Consider the following 15144-nt stretch of genomic DNA (forward strand, 5'->3'; position numbering starts at 1 on the left):
CAGCCGCCAGGCCTCAACTGGGGTTGGACAGCATGGGGGTGACAGGAGCACATTTGGGTCTTAAAAAGGTCATTTCAGTCCCTACCTCTGATCACAGCCCTATCCCTTAGCTCAACCTGAATTGCAACCTCCTTTCCATTCCTCACCCAATCCGGAACCTTCTGGAATCTTCTCTCCACCTCAGAATCCCAGCCCTCTTTGACATTAACTTGGCCCTGGGCAAGCGTGACCTTCCCTCAATGGTGACAGAAGGGTGACACCTCAGAGGGAACCTGGGCTGGAGCTTCCTGGTTGGTGGGAGCTGCTCCTGGGAGGCAGAAGCAAAGAGGGCAAGTCCAAGCCGAGTGGGCGGGAATGTGACTCTCCCCTCACTGTCCCTGAGAGTAGACCTCCCACCCTCTCTCTTAATCTACCTCCAGTCCCGACACCTTCCTAAAGTCAGCTCTACCCTGGGGCCTTGGCCAGTCCTCGTGGCTCCTGGAAACGAGCCCCCAATCCCAACTCCCTTCCGGCTCCAGATTCTCTGCAGAGTGTAATGTCCAAACTGATAACAGAAAGATCGTTTTCTTCTCTCCCCGCAAAGCTCCCCCAGAGTTTACTGCTCTGCGAGGATTTCATTTGTTCTCCGCTTCTGCAGGGCCTAGAACAGTGCCTGAAACAGGTGTGCTCCCCGGACACCTCCTGAGTGGATGAAGGCCGGAAAGAATGAATGATTTGGTTCTGGACAAACCCAGTTCTATTAGAGCCCAACCTTGACCCCCATCCTCTTCCTCACTTCGTTGTTTTTGGGGGTGGGGCGAGGGTGAGTACTTTGTGAAACTGAGGGATAGCACAGAACAAAATGCATCAGTTCCCTTCCATACCACCCAGATCAAGACACAGAAGGTTCCAGCTCTCCACGCAGCTCCCCCCTCGAAGGTGCTCTCAGCCGCCATCGCCGCGCTTTCCTAGGACCTGCCTGGTTTCATCTGTTCTCGAACTTCCAATCGATGGAATGATAGAGCGGGCACTTTTTTCCTTTGGCTTCTTTCATTCGTCCATATCATCCACATTGCGGTTTGGTTTTTATTATTTTTTTTTTAATTGCTGGGTAGAATTCTGTTAGGACTATACCACAAAGTTCATGTCCACCCGTGGCTTATTTCTCGTGCCCCCAGCTTCACTGCGCGTGTCATCCACTCTTGTATGCGCCCTGTCCTGTCCCTCCTCTCTCGGGGGACCCAGGCCTTGCAGGAGGCAACAGACACCCTGTCTCCCCCTGGATGCCCTTTCCCTGGAGTCTCTCTGCGGCCCTGAGCTCAGCTGCAGCACCCACTGCTCTTCCCCTCAAGGGCTCTAGGCTCTGGGGCAGGAGGATGGGCCAGCCGTCCCATAGCGGCCACTGCCTATCCCATTGCCCGGAGAGGAATGGCCCCTGGCCCGGCAGCGGGCCATCAGGACAGAGAGTTCCTGCTGTGCCCATCCCCCTGGGCCGCCCCCACTGTGGGGGGGTGACCCGCTGCCCCTGGATGGGCTCAGCAGGGGTGCCCAGTGCTGTTGCCCATGGGGGCGGGCAGAAGGAAGGCGCTTATTAGGCCGATAATGATCTGGGAGCCCCGCCCAGCCCTGTCCCCCCACTTCCCTGGGGCCTGGGCTCAGGCTGGACTGGCTCCCCCACCCTGCAGCCTCCTTCATCCGAGGCATGTTCCATCCACCCTCTCAGAAGCCAGCCCAGCACCCTGTCTGCCTGTCCTCCCTGCCGGCTGCTGGAGGGCTGGCAGCCCAGACACCGGCTCGCCCGCCCGCCCGACTTCGCCCCGCCCCAGCCTGCCTGGCTCCCCGCCTGGCCGCCAAGGGCAGCACCTCTCCAGGCTCCGGGCTGCCCCTGGGCCAGACATCCCTGCCTCACCTCTCCCTCTTGGGAGGCTGGCCCCGTCCACGTCTCCCTGCGTCTGGCTTCCCCTGCCTGGCCTGCCTGGGCTCCCCCTGTGCGGCCCCCCTCAGAGTCTGCACTTGAGCCCTCCCTCCTGCTTCTTCAAGAGCAGCCATGGCTGCCTACAAAGTCAAGGTGGCCACGGGTACCGACCTCTTGTCGGGAACGATGGACTCCATCTCGCTGACCATTGTGGGGACCCAAGGAGAGAGCCACAAGCAGCTGCTGAACCATTTTGGGAGAGACTTTGCGACTGGGGCGGTGAGTGCGTGTGTGTGGGGTGTGCATGTGTGTGTGTGTGTGTGTACACATGAGTGTGCTCTGTGTGTATGTGGTCTGTGTGTGTATGTGTGAATGTGTGGTGTGTGTGGCATGTGAGTGATGTGTGTGCTGCATGAATGCGCGGCATGTGAGTACTTGTGGGTATGTATGTGTGTGTGTGGAGTATACGTGTGTGTGTGTGGTGAAGTGAATATGTGTGTGGTGTATGAGTGTGTGTATGTGTGAGTGTTATGCGTATGCTGTGTGAGTATGTGGAATGTCAAAGTGAGGTATGTGTGTGGAGTGGTAAGTGTGTGCCATGTGAGTGTGTGGAGGATGAGAGTGGTATGTGAGTGTGTGGTGTGTGAGAATCTGTGTGTGGAGTGTGAGTGTGTGGAGGATGAGTGTGGTATGTATGTGTGTGGTGTATGACTGTGTGTGTGTGTGGTGTGTGAGTGTGGTATGTGAGTGTAGTGAGTGTGTGGAGTGTGAGACTGTGCGTGTGTGTGTGTGCGCGCGCGCGCTCGTGTGTGTCCGGGGAGCACAAGGAGGGCTGGAGGTGTGCGCGGGAGGAAGACAAGGGCGGGGAGCACCAGGGCGCTCTGGGGGAGCCCTGCAAGCAGGGGGCTCCAAGGGCAGCTTTGGATGGGTCCCTGCTTTCCGGCCACCCTGCATCATCCCTGCTCTGTCACCACTCATCCCTCTGTGCTCACGTCTCATCTCTGCCTGCCCTCTCTCCCCTCCTCTCTCTTCCTCACCCACATCCCTCACCTTTCAGCCTCTCCCTCCCTTTCTTGCCCTTGGCCTCTCCCGATCCCTGGTCTCTCTCCATTTCCTCTTCTTCCCCCTCATTCCTCCCCACAGCCTCTCCCCTTCCCTCATTCCTGCCCATGGCCTCTCCCTTTCCCTGATCCCTCTCCCTCCCATCCTTACTCTTCCCAAGTTCAGTTGCATCATAAATGGCTTAAAAGCACATTGGATTATCTGCGATTTAAAATGGCATCCGACCAGCCTGTCCAGTGGGGCCTGCCTTCTCTGCGATGGAAGGCACCCTTTGCTGGTCCCTCAGCCCTAATTCTGGGTCCGGTCCGGCCACCTGTTGCTGTGTGAAATCAGCAGGTCACTCTGACTGTATGGCCATGTCTGCATCTCTACGTCTTCACTGATAAGTAGCAGAAGACGAGGCTGGCTGGACCACCTCTGCCCAGTCTAAGATGGCAGGAGGTCTGGGGGAGCCCTGGACCCCACTTGGACCCCTTTGTCGACCAGCCCCTAGGGGGCTGCATGAGTCCTGCAGCCTCAGAAGACAGGGCAGGTGGCTGGGAATGGAGGCAGAGCGACTGGTGTGTTGCAGCCTTGGGTAGAGGGGCCCAGCAGGTGACAGCCCAGTGGGAGTTGGGGAGGGGAGCCCCATGATCAGGTCACCCCCCTGCCCAGGGAGGTGAGCATCAACCCCAGTGCAGGAGCAGAGCCTGGTGAGGGGCTGGGCAGGGGGGATCCTGTCACTCACCTAGCCCCGTGCCCGGCCCAGGTGGACGAGTACACCGTCCGCTGCGAGCAGGACCTGGGGGAGCTCATCATTATCCGCCTGCACAAGGAGCGCTACTCCTTCCTCCCCAAGAACTCCTGGTATTGCAACTACGTGCAGATCAGAGCCCCAGATGGCCGCATCTACCATTTCCCCGCCTACCAGTGGATGGACGGCTATGAGACCCTAGCCCTCAGGGAGGCAACAGGTGAGCATTCAGCACCCCACCCCTGCCACCAGGCCCCTGGCTCCCGCCTGGCTGTCACCTGCTGGGCCCGTCCCCACCTGCCGCCCTCACATAGCACCCTCAGTCCCTGGTGCTCCAGGGCTCAGCTTGGGGCTGCACCCTGCGGGGACACAGATTGCAGGGGGGGGTGGTGTGTGCCTCCGGGCCGCCCTCAGGATCTCAGGATCCCAGGTCTTAGCTGAAGGCAAGCGTGCTCTCCGCTAGCTCCCCTGCGATCCTGCTTCTGACTCCCACGGGATGCTGCAGGATGCCTTGTCACTGTCCCACCTGCTGCCTGTTCCCTTATGAAGCCCTGGGAGTTCAACAGAGCCAGCGGGGACTCCAGCAGGGCACAAGATGTTCTATTGGAACATCCCAAGGCCTCCCTCCCTGCCACGCTGACACGGACGCCTTACTTCTCCACCAGGGCTCACTGCGGCTCCCGAAGGGCCCCTTCATCCAGTAACCTGGAGGAGGGCCTGTTAATGCTAGACAGGTGGGGTGTTCTCTAGTGCCCAGTCAAGGCTGCGCTTGTATTCCCAGACACTCACTTGCTCCCCTGGAAGAGGGACAGGGAGTCCCAGCTCCTCGTGCACACCCCTATCTGGTGGGCTTGGCTCAGCTTCCTAGGACGTGGCTGCTACAGGGGAATGCAAGCTTGTCCTTTTCGGTCCCCCTGGCTCTGCCCCTCCAGCCTCTCTGGGCCTTCCTCAAGGTGCATAGGAGGGGAGGGGGCTTGGAGTTCCGGCTTGGCAGCACAGCTGACCCCGCCCCGCCCTGCACCTCTCATTTCCCTGGTAGCAGGGAGACAGGGCCTGAGCTGGGGAAAGAGGCAGAGGCAGAGGGAGGCAGGCCTGGGGGAGGGTGAGGAGACCAAGGGGAGAGCTCCCCCAACTCCCAGCCCCGGGGGAGGGGGTGGTAATGGAGGATCTTCCAGCGGTGGCCCAGTGGCCAGGAAGCAGGGGCAGGGCAGGAGGAGGCCTGGTGCCATGCAGGAATGGCGCTGGGTGGAGTGGCCGCTTGCAACAGCAGCACAGAAAGCTTGCGTCACGGCCTGGCCCTGGAAGGAGTCTGGCCCCCACCCAGGGGTTGAAGCCCAGCTGGGTCCTGGGGTTGCACAACTCCAGGGGGCACTGTTCACTGGGGACACAACGTGAGGTGCAGCAGATGGAGGAAGGAGAGGGCCTCGAGGGCAGGTGACGGGGCTGTGGTGATAGACACACGGCAGCCGGGGCCACCAGCCAGGACACTGGACAGAGACAGTCCTGGGTGTCGATCTCAGTGCCACCACTTACTTGAAGATTGTAAGCCTCGGTGTTCTCCTCTGGAAAATGGGTCTAACCGCAGAGCCTACTTTATAGGGCTGATGCAAGAATCCAGGGACATAGCCTCTAAAATTTTAAAAGGCTTAACAACTCTTGGTGTGGTTCGTGGCTAGGGGGACGGGTGAGTGGTCCCAGGCAGGCTGCCTTGGTTCAAATCCCACCTCGCGCTTGTCTCTCTGTTTAACGTTGGTTGTTTTCTCCTTGTAAAATGAGCACAACGGTATGGTCCCTTAGCTGAAACTTTTGGGCTCAGGGTGGTCTTGAATTTCAGATCTGAGGGACACCTGAGTAGCTCACTTGGTTGAGTGTCCGACTCGGTTTCACCTCAGGTTGTGATGTTGGGGTCCTGGGGTGGAGCCCCAGGTCAGGCTCCCTGCTGAGCGGGAAGTCTGCTTGAGATTCTCCCCCTCCTTCTGCCCCTCCCTCTATGCACACTCTCATAAATAAATCTTAAAAGAAAGAAATTCAGATCTCATTTAGAATAGGTATGTTTATATATATATCTATATCTATATTTTCCCATTTACACGGTCTATACATTAAATAATATATCCACCAGGCACCCCCTTGCCAAATATTCTAATATTTCTGCAGAAAAAAACAAAACAAAACAAAAAACACCAATAGTTATGCCAAGTGAGTTCAGTAAAGGCTGTATAGCCTCTGGTAAATTCAGAGCAGGTTTTGCAGACCACGGAATTTGTGCTCAACTTGTGAAAAAGACAGGGTTGGTGTCTATCGTCTTTTGGGTTTTGGAATTGTGGAGACAGGATTGCAGGCATGGAACAGTCACCTGCTGGTAAGGTTGTTCCTGTGTGGATCGTTATTAATATAAGTAGAGTCAGGGTGCCTGGGTGGCTCTGACATGAAGCCTCTGCCTTCAGCACAGGTCGTGATCTCAGGGTCCTAGGATCGAACCCCGCATCAACTCCCTGCTCAGTGGGGAGTCTGCTTCTCCCTTTCCGTCTGTGCTCTCTGTCAAATAAATAAATAAAATCTAAACATGTATATTTATATATGTAGGAGAGAGTGTTTGGAAAGAGCCTAGTGCCCAGTAAGTGCTATGTAACTGACCTTCAGTAATGTTTTAGTGGGTCCAGAAGAGGGACTCCCTCCCAGCAGCAAGCCCAGCTCCAGGGGCAGAGCTAGGGAGAGGAGGGTGGTCTCTGATCCTTTTCTCTGAGATTTTGGGAGGACATAGCTCTTCTCCCTCTCCAGCCCAGAGTAAGCCTTCCCTGTCCTTGTCTGTGGGCGGGCAGAGCCAGTCTAGAGGGCAGGAGCTGAATTCTGATCCTCACTAAATGGTCCGGGGCAGACAAGGCCAAGGTCAGACCTTGAACCTCCTCTGTGGTCTCCTTGCAGGAAAGACAAGAGCAGAGGACACGCTCCCGATCCTTCTGGAGCATCGACAGGAGGAGATCAGAGCCAAGCAGGACTTCTACCAGTGAGCAGAGGGCGGCAGGGGCTGCGGGAGACCAGAGGGCTGTGATGGCTTGGCCTTCCGTCCTGGGTTGGCTGTAGGCACTAGGCCCCAGCAACTCCCTTCTCTTTGCAGCTGGAGGGTCTTCGTTCCAGGCCTGCCCAACTACGTGCATATCCCCAGTTACCGCCCTCCTGTCCGGAGAAACCCCAACCGGCCTGAGTGAGGACCTGAGGCTGCCCTGGGGCCCCTCCCATGGTCGACCCTTGGGCTCTGCCTGCTCCCTGCGCCGCCCCTACCCCGGGTACCTGCCCCAGCCCTGCACTCCTTCCTACAGGTGGAATGGTTATATCCCGGGCTTCCCGATTCTCATCAACATTAAGGCCACCAAGTTCCTGAACTCAAACCTCCGCTTCTCCTTCGTCAAGACGGCCTCCTTCTTCTTTCGCCTGGGGCCCATGTGAGTCTGCGACGGGGCGGGGGTGGAGGGTGGGGGGTGGGGGGAGGTGCCCCTGTCCCTGTCCCCGCTCCACGCGCCTTGGCCTTCGCCACAGCCCCACAGCTCACAATGGCCTAGGGAGCCCGGGACCCCCCAGACCCCTGGACGCAGGGAGGGCTGCCTGTGTGAGCGCCTCCCCCTGGAACCGGGTCCCCTAGGGCTCTGGGCTTCAAACTCCGTGGCCTGGTGGACTGCAAGCAATCGTGGAAGAGGTTGAAGGACATCAAGAAAATCTTCCCCGCCAACAAATCTTTCATCTCCGGTATGGGGTCGGGGAGGCGAGCCCGGGGGAGCCTGCGGTGTCGGGCGGGGGGAGCTGTGGGCGCGGGCCGGAGGCGGGACGCCCCATCCGGGCCGAGGCCGTGGGATGGGAGGCGCAGCCAGCCCCAGGCCCGAATGGCCGGCTGGGGGTGGGGCGCGCCCTCTGGCGGCTTCGTGGAGAATGCCGCCCTGGGCGCCGCTAGCTGCTGGAGGGGAGGCTGGGGAGGGGGGCGGTGGGGGGGCTTCTCGGGTGTCCGTGGTCTTCCTCTGTCTCGGATCTCAGGGACACCCGGCCGCGTCATGACGCCCTCACGGTCTCCCACCCAGAGTACGTGGCCGCGCACTGGACAGAGGACAGCTTCTTCGGGTATCAGTACCTCAACGGCATCAACCCAGGCCTGCTCCGCCGCTGCACGCAGATCCCGGACAAGTTCCCCGTCACAGATGACATGGTGGCCCCGTTCCTGGGCGAGGGAACGTGCCTGCAAGCGGAGTTGGAGGTGAGGCCCGATCCGCTGGAGATCCCTGGCCTCCCAGCCCCCCTCCGTCCCCGTCTCTCCAGTCCCACCGTTGCTGTCCCCAGAGTCCCACCAGCCGCTGTATTCCCAGCTCGGGTCCTTAGCCCACCGCTGCACCTGGGGGGCCAGGGCACTCTGCACCCAAGGCGGGGCTCGCAGGTGCCCCCTGCTGGTGCCTACCTGCCCCCCCCCCATTGCGGCTCCCTTGCAGAAGGGGAACATTTACCTGGCAGACTACCGCATCTTGGAAGGCATCCCCACCATTGAGCTCAACGGAAGGAAGCAGCATCACTGCGCGCCCCTCTGCCTGCTGCACTTCGGCTCGGAGGGGAACATGATGCCCATCGCCATCCAGGTGCCTGGGGTGCAGGCCTGGGGCCCTGTGAGCATGTTGCCAATGCGAGTGCCTGTGTGTGTGCATGCGTGTGTGCATGCATGCACACGTGGGCAAGTGCCCATTTACATGAGTGTGCGATCCCTCTGTGTGCATCTGAGAACACACGTATGTTTATACATGTTCCTATCTGTGTGTGTGGCCCCATGTGTAAGCCTCGGGCTGAGTCCCTTCTTATCCCTACGTGCGTACAACTTCATCCTGCCCCTGTCCACCTGTCTGCCCATGAGTGAACTTGGGTCCCTGGTCCTGTCCTTGGTGCATGCAGGGGTGTGTAGAGCGTGCCTACTCTGTGCATACATGTGCAGAGATGACAAGATGGGAATGTGCTTGGTTGCTTGAGCTTGTCTCTTTGGGTCCGTTCCCTCATTTATTTGTTAAGCCAACACCTGCTGTGGGCCAGACCTCTGCTGGAAATACTGAGCTAATCAGACTTAGCCATTGCCTTGAGAGTGGCCTGGCACGAAAGGGGATTGAGGTGCTATGTTCCCAGAGGTCTCCACCAGTTCATGTCTAAATTAGAAAAAGGCATCTCTCCGGGGGTGGGGAGCAGGATCAGCCAAGCCCCTATGCTCCTGGCTCATTAGTGGAACAGCGTAGCCAGGATTTCAGTTACTCCCTTTGCCCCAGAGGGCTGGTACCCTTGTGCAGTGCACAACTTGTACAGATGAATAGGGCAGCTGCGGGGTTGAAATAAGGAAAACTTCTCAGAAGAGACAACTTGCAAGCTGCTTCTTGAATGAATGGGAGCTTCCAGGTAGAGAGAGGGAGGGGGAAAGGGACTACAGGCAGAGGGGACAGCAAGAGCAAATGTGAGAAGGGAGGAAGGGCCCTGGTGTGTTCAGATTCTTCTCTGCCTCCTTCCTGCAGTGGGGGCCGTGTGTGTGTGTGTGTATGTGTGTGTGTGTTTGTGTGCCCTCACCTAACGCTCCCTCCTTCCCCATCCCTAGCTCAGCCAGACCCCTGGACCCGACTGTCCCATCTTCCTGCCCAGTGACTCTGAGTGGGACTGGTTGCTGGCCAAGACATGGGTGCGCTACGCGGAGTTCTACTGCCACGAGGCCATCTCCCACCTGCTGGAGACGCACCTCATTGCAGAGGCCTTCTGCCTGGCCATGATAAGGCAGCTACCCATGTGCCACCCCCTCTACAAGGTATGGGCTGGGCCCCAGGCCTCCCCCCCAGAAAGGCACCTGACTCGCTCAGCGCTCAGGGGGAACCCCTGGTAGACTTGGGGAGGCAGCTGGGCACCCACAAGAGAGGGTTTGGGGTGGGAACTTCCCAAAGTGATAGGGTCCTGATGCTGTACAAGAGGGGGGATGATGCTGAGGTCCTTTGGAGCTGACTGTGGTCCCCTCTCCTTGCTACCTCCTGCAGCTGCTGGTCCCCCACACCCGGTACACCATCCAGATCAACAGCATCGGGCGGGCCCTCCTCCTCAATGAGGGAGGGCTGTCTGCCAGGGTAAGACTTCTGCCTGTGCCCCAGCAAGACCTTTGCTGCCATTCTGGGCATTGCCATTAGACTTAAAGCAAGATTTCCCACTTGCCTTTGGATCACAAGGGGACTGGCGGGTGGGGACCGGGGGATGTGGGTGCTGTGCCCACGAGGGTGCAGAGGGGTGCTGGCCTGGAGCATGGGAGTTCATGGGGCCGGCTGTGGGAGCATGCAGTGGGCTCTGTGTGAGGCAGGTGTGATCCTCAGAGTGGGGGCCCTGCCGGGACCCCACCGGCCTCAGCGGCTGCCTCCTCCCACCCAGGGCATGTCTCTGGGCCTGGAAGGCTTTGCTGAGGTCATGGTGCGAGCTCTGTCAGAGACAACCTATGACAGCCTCTACCTCCCCAATGACTTCGTGGAGCGTGGGGTCCAGGACCTGCCGGGGTATTACTACCGTGATGACTCCCTGGCCGTGTGGGACGCACTGGAGAGGTGAGGCCAGGCCGGCGGGTTGTGGCATGCAGGGTGGACGGCCTTGGGGGTGGGAGCAGGGATGGGCTGACTTTGAGGCCCGGACCCTGGCTTGGGGCTGAGGCCACCTCCGCGCCCCACAGGAGGTGCCCAATTGCAGGCCGGGGGATGTCTGGGGCGGCTGAGGCTGGGCCACCCTGAGGCGGGGGAAAGCGCTGCCGGGGAAGGGGAGGATCCAAACTGAGACCTGTCCCCTGGTCAGGTACGTGACAGAGATCATCACCTACTATTACCCGTGTGACGCGGCTGTGGCGGGTGACCCGGAATTGCAGTCTTGGGTGCAGGAGATATTTAAGGAGTGCCTCCTAGGGCGTGAGAGCTCAGGTATGGGCCTGGGCGCTGGGCACCTGCACGGACCTGGGGCTAAGGGGTGGGTCCTTCCGGCTGGTGGTGGAACATGTCTTGCTGGGGGCTGAGGGAGCCAAATCTTGGAGAGGCAAATCCTTGGGGAAGGAAACAGGGCTGCCGATTGGCCCCTGGGAGCTCAGGGGCTGTGGGGCAGGGTCATCTCTGGGGATCTGGGGGGCTCCCAGTTCCCCACACTGGAAACAAGCCTTCGTGGGGCAAGAAATGGGGTGTGAGCTCAAACTGAAAACGGTAGAGTGTGCTGGCAACCAGGGAGCTGGTGGGTTCCAGATCGGCCGCTGAGCATCCTGAGGTCATGCCGCTTGGGCAACACTCAGCGAATATTTACTGAGCATCTATGATGTGATAAACGCTGGGTACTGGTAGGCAAAGGGAATAAGACAGGAGAAGGGGTCTGCCCTCAAGTCTCAGGGCTGGTCCTCTCAGTAGACGGGCAATCATGCTGTCTTAGGACTGCTGCAGTCCGGGGGTGGGGATGGGTGGGGTAGGGGTGCACTAGGAGCCCTGGGGAGGCACCTAACCCAGCTGGAGGAGGGTGGTGGGTGGAGAATGGAGGGAGCTGCAAGCTAAGATCTAGCTGAGATCTAACATCTGGGCTAATATCTGGCTCGGAGCTGCAGGGTGGGGAGGTTAGCCAGCGGTTGTTAGAGGTGGGATTGAACAGTTCTGATGGGAAGCCAGAGCGGGCAGAGGGAGCTGCGGTTGCTGCCTGGGAGGTTCCTGCATCTGAGCTGAGGCTGGAAGTTGGCCAGACTCTATGGGGCTAAGCTAAGGCTGAAGGCGAGAGCAGGGCCGGTGGCAGGCCTGGTGAGAGAGGCCCGAATTACCCTGACCACCAGAGGGCGCCGTCGAGGAGGTCCACAAGGAAAGCAGATTTGTACCTGAGACTGTCATGTTGCTGGGGAGTCAGGAGACAGTTCCCGAAGCTGCTGTGGTGTCCAGAGTCGGGTGACAAGGTCCTGGCCAGGGGGCAGTTGTGGCAAGGCAGAGAATTCCGGAGCTACCGGGAGAGAGAAATGACAGGATTTGGTGACTGGTTGGGGTTTCGTGGTGGGTTTGGAGGGAGGAGCCAAGGACCACTCCCAGGTTTGGGGCTGTTGGAACTGGGTGGATGGTGTGTGTCAGGCTGTGAGCTGGGGGCCCGGAAGGACGAGCTTGGGGAGAAAGACAATGGGTCTGGTTTCACTGTGTTAGGCTTCTGGAACATGGGGACAATGGGAAGGAGAATCGAGCAGCTTGGTTAAGTGTGGGACCAAGAAATCCACCTGGCATGAGTGCAGAGGCTCGAAAGAATGCGTGTGTGTAGTGTGCGCGTGCATGTGTGTGTGTACAGTGTGGGTGTGGATGAGGGGCTGTGCTGGCTCAGGGCAAGAAAGCTGGGATTCCCCCAAAACCTTGTACGCCCACCCCCGAATCCTGGGACCAGAGAGCACCCACTAAGGGAGCGGCAGTAAAGATCCCAGGGCCCCACCTCCACCTCAGCCAGCCCTGGAGGACATGGCTAAGGCCAGTTGGGTCCTCCTCCCAAGACTTGTGGGCTGAATAGAGTGGGGTAGGGGGGTGGGAGGCTGGGGGATCGGGGTTGTGGTTACAAGAGGGCCAAGCAGGCAGAATGAGATCAGGACCCCGGAAAGGCAGCTAGGAGCGTTGGCGGGACACAGTGCGGGGAGTGTGTGTGTGTGTGGGTGGGGGGGGGGGGGGGGTGTCCGGCTCGTGGGCGCCCTCTGCCGGCCATCTAGAACGGGGGAGGGACTGACGCTGCCCGACCTTTCCCCGCCCCCCAGGCTTCCCTCAGTGCCTGCGCACGGTGCCCGAGCTGATCAGATACGTCACCATAGTCATCTACACCTGCTCGGCCAAGCACGCCGCTGTCAACACAGGGCAGGTACCCGTCCTCGCCAGCCCCAGCTCCAGCCCGCGAACCCAGCCTCGGCCATCAGCCCGACTCAGGCCTCCGCCCAGCTCCCAGCTTCAGTCCCCAGCTCAGTTCAGACCCCACAGTCCCGAGGGTGCTGTCTGACCCAGAACCCTCCCCCCTTTGCCATCCTCCCCGCCCCCCGTCCAGCTGGAGTACACAGCCTGGATGCCCAACTTCCCATCGTCCATGAGGAACCCACCGATGCAGGCCAAGGGGCTAACCACTCTGGAGACCTTCATGGACACGTTGCCGGATGTGAAAACCACGTGCATCACCCTGTTGGTGCTCTGGACACTCAGCCGGGAGCCCGACGACAAGGTGCCCCGGGGGCCTCGGGGTGCAGGCAGGGGTGGGGTTACTCCGAGCACCAGCAGGGAGAGGACTGGGGCGGGGGGGGGGGGCGCCCGACCTCAGGAGAGGGGTTGTCCAGCCCAGGAGGCAGGGGGAGAGCTGCGGCGGCGGCAGGGGCAAGGCGGATGGGCCCCGGGCTGGTGGGCAGCAGCTGCTCGGTTGCTTGCACGCAGCGGCCTCTGGGCCACTTCCCCGACATCCACTTCGTGGAGGAGGCCCCGCGGAGGAGCATGGAGACCCTGCGGCGCCGCCTGGCCCAGATCTCGCACAATATCCGTCAGCGCAACAAGGGGCTCCCCATCCCCTACTACTACCTGGACCCGGTGCTGATAGAGAACAGCATTTCCATCTAGGACCACTCCCCTGCCTCGCCCCTCCTGCCTGCGCCTGTTTTCAGAAAAACAAAACAAAACAAAACGAAACAACCTTGGCACAGCGCTGAGTCTATCCATGCGGCGGGCCATTTCCCCCGGGGCGAATGGAGGGGTGCGGGCTGGGATGATGGCGTTCACCACTGCCGGGTCCAGGTAGGTTCAGGGCCCCAGTGCCAGGCCCTGGTCTGCCCCGACGTCCTGTGAGATCCAAGCCAGGAGGCCAGAAGGCAGGGATACCCCTACCCCTGGCTCCGCCCTGAAGTTCTGGGAGATGGCAAGGTGCTCCTGGGGATGGCAGGAAAGAAGGCTGGGACCCTGCACCCTGCCACCCTGCGCCCTGTCTTTCAACCTCAAGTGATTCTGGTTCATCTTAAGTGCCCCTGCCTTGGGGCCCAGACCTTCCAGGACCCCAGCCCAACAGAAAATCTACCCATGGACCAGTATCACCTGAGCCCTGCCCATCTAGGCACCCAGACCACCCAAGACCAGTCCAACTTGAAACATAAACTACCCATCTACCCAGGCAAAAGACCACCCTGAGCCCAGCCTACCAGGAACCTAGACCACTCAAGCCATGCTCACTTTGAGACCCAGCCAGCCCTAAGCTACCACGAACCCATAATATCCTAATAGGAACCTGTAACACCCTACACCACAGCCCATCACCTACCAAAACCTACATCCCTCCAGGCTCGGCCCACACAGGAGCCCAGCCTGCTAAGTGCACCCTCCAAGTAACCCGTCCCCAGGATCCCTTCCTCACCCCTACCCACTCTTCTGGAACCCGAGAATCACCCTCTTTCGGCACCCACTGGGCCTTACTTATGGTTTCATCGCTGACTCCCTGGAGCTGCACAAGGGCTTCGCAGGTGAACTTGACCTCAGGGAGTGAGTCCACTGGGTCTGTCTGGCCTTTTGCAGTAGGTGGTGGTAGGGGGGGCAAGGTTGGGGGCACCTGCATGGTGGTGGAAATATTGGGCATCCCGGCACTGAATTCAAGGTGACCTCCCCTCCAAACTCCGTAAGCCCAGAGTTGCCAGTGCTCCCATTAGCTCCTTTCCTCTGGTGACCCTGCTTATCCCCCCAGGTTTGGTGCTGGCTCTCCTGGCCACTGTCGGCGGCAGCATGTTGGGCTGAGCAGTCGACGATGACTGTGGGGAGACATTCAGTGAGCTCCCCAGGGCAGCAGGGACCCGTACATGGGGGTGGGGTGGAGAGAACAGAGCTGAAACCGAAGGGGGTTAGAGTCTAAACCTGGGGGTCTAGAGGGCAGGAGATGGGTGTGGCCACCTCACCCGAGCTCACATAGCTTAGAAAACCTTCCTATAAGACTGCCCCGACCTGTTGGATACAAAGCTGGGGATCCAAGAGGACATGGTGACTAACAGCTGGGACCCTAAAGCGGAAGAGGCCACTGAGACCAGCTGCCCAAAGGGGACTCTGAAGCCAGAGAGAGAAAATGGCCAAACAGGCATTGCATGAACCGCTGAGCTGACCTGCAGACCTGGAGGTCTTCCTTTCCCCCCAGGGGTTCAAACCTAGGGTCTAGAGCTGCAGGTGGTTCGCAGATGTGCTTTGATTGACTGCCAAGGTTTCCTATTTGTTCCTTTTTTGAGTTGCATCAGTGGCTAGCACTTACATATTAGACAATGTCAGGTTTCTCTTGAAAAATCTGAAGGTCTAGGGCGCCTGGGTGTCTCAGTGGGTTAAAGCCTCTGCCTTCGGCTCGGGTCATGATCCCAGGGTCCTGGGATCGAGCCCCACATCAGGCTCTCTGCTCAGCGGGGAGCCTGCTTCCCCAACTCTCTCTCTGCCTGCCTCTC

General features: G+C 59.5%; 1 protein-coding gene across 1 annotated transcript; it reads left to right on the forward strand.

Annotated features, from left to right (window-relative positions):
• The first annotated feature begins 2026 nt into the window (after nt 1-2026).
• On the forward strand, nt 2027-15144 carry ALOX12B (arachidonate 12-lipoxygenase, 12R type). Its single transcript, XM_059378594.1, has 15 exons — nt 2027-2173; nt 3705-3909; nt 6615-6696; nt 6808-6894; nt 7010-7132; nt 7330-7433; nt 7760-7932; nt 8162-8305; nt 9295-9498; nt 9722-9808; nt 10104-10273; nt 10515-10636; nt 12463-12563; nt 12744-12914; nt 13121-15144. Exons 1-15 carry the CDS (start codon nt 2027-2029, stop codon nt 13298-13300), a joined length of 2100 nt encoding a protein of 699 aa, XP_059234577.1. The 3' UTR covers nt 13301-15144.

The sequence above is a fragment of the Mustela nigripes genome, chromosome 16 (genome assembly GCF_022355385.1).
Source record: "Mustela nigripes isolate SB6536 chromosome 16, MUSNIG.SB6536, whole genome shotgun sequence".
Lineage (NCBI taxonomy): Eukaryota > Metazoa > Chordata > Mammalia > Carnivora > Mustelidae > Mustela > Mustela nigripes.

Bases quoted from the DNA above. Each gene is read 5' to 3' on its own strand.
- ALOX12B (XM_059378594.1), top strand. From the start codon at position 2,027: ATGGCTGCCTACAAAGTCAAGGTGGCCACGGGTACCGACCTCTTGTCG. The intron at 6,895-7,009 runs GTGAGGACCTGA...TCCTTCCTACAG, and splicing joins AGAAACCCCAACCGGCCTGA to GTGGAATGGTTATATCCCGG. The intron at 7,133-7,329 runs GTGAGTCTGCGA...CGGGTCCCCTAG, and splicing joins TTCTTTCGCCTGGGGCCCAT to GGCTCTGGGCTTCAAACTCC.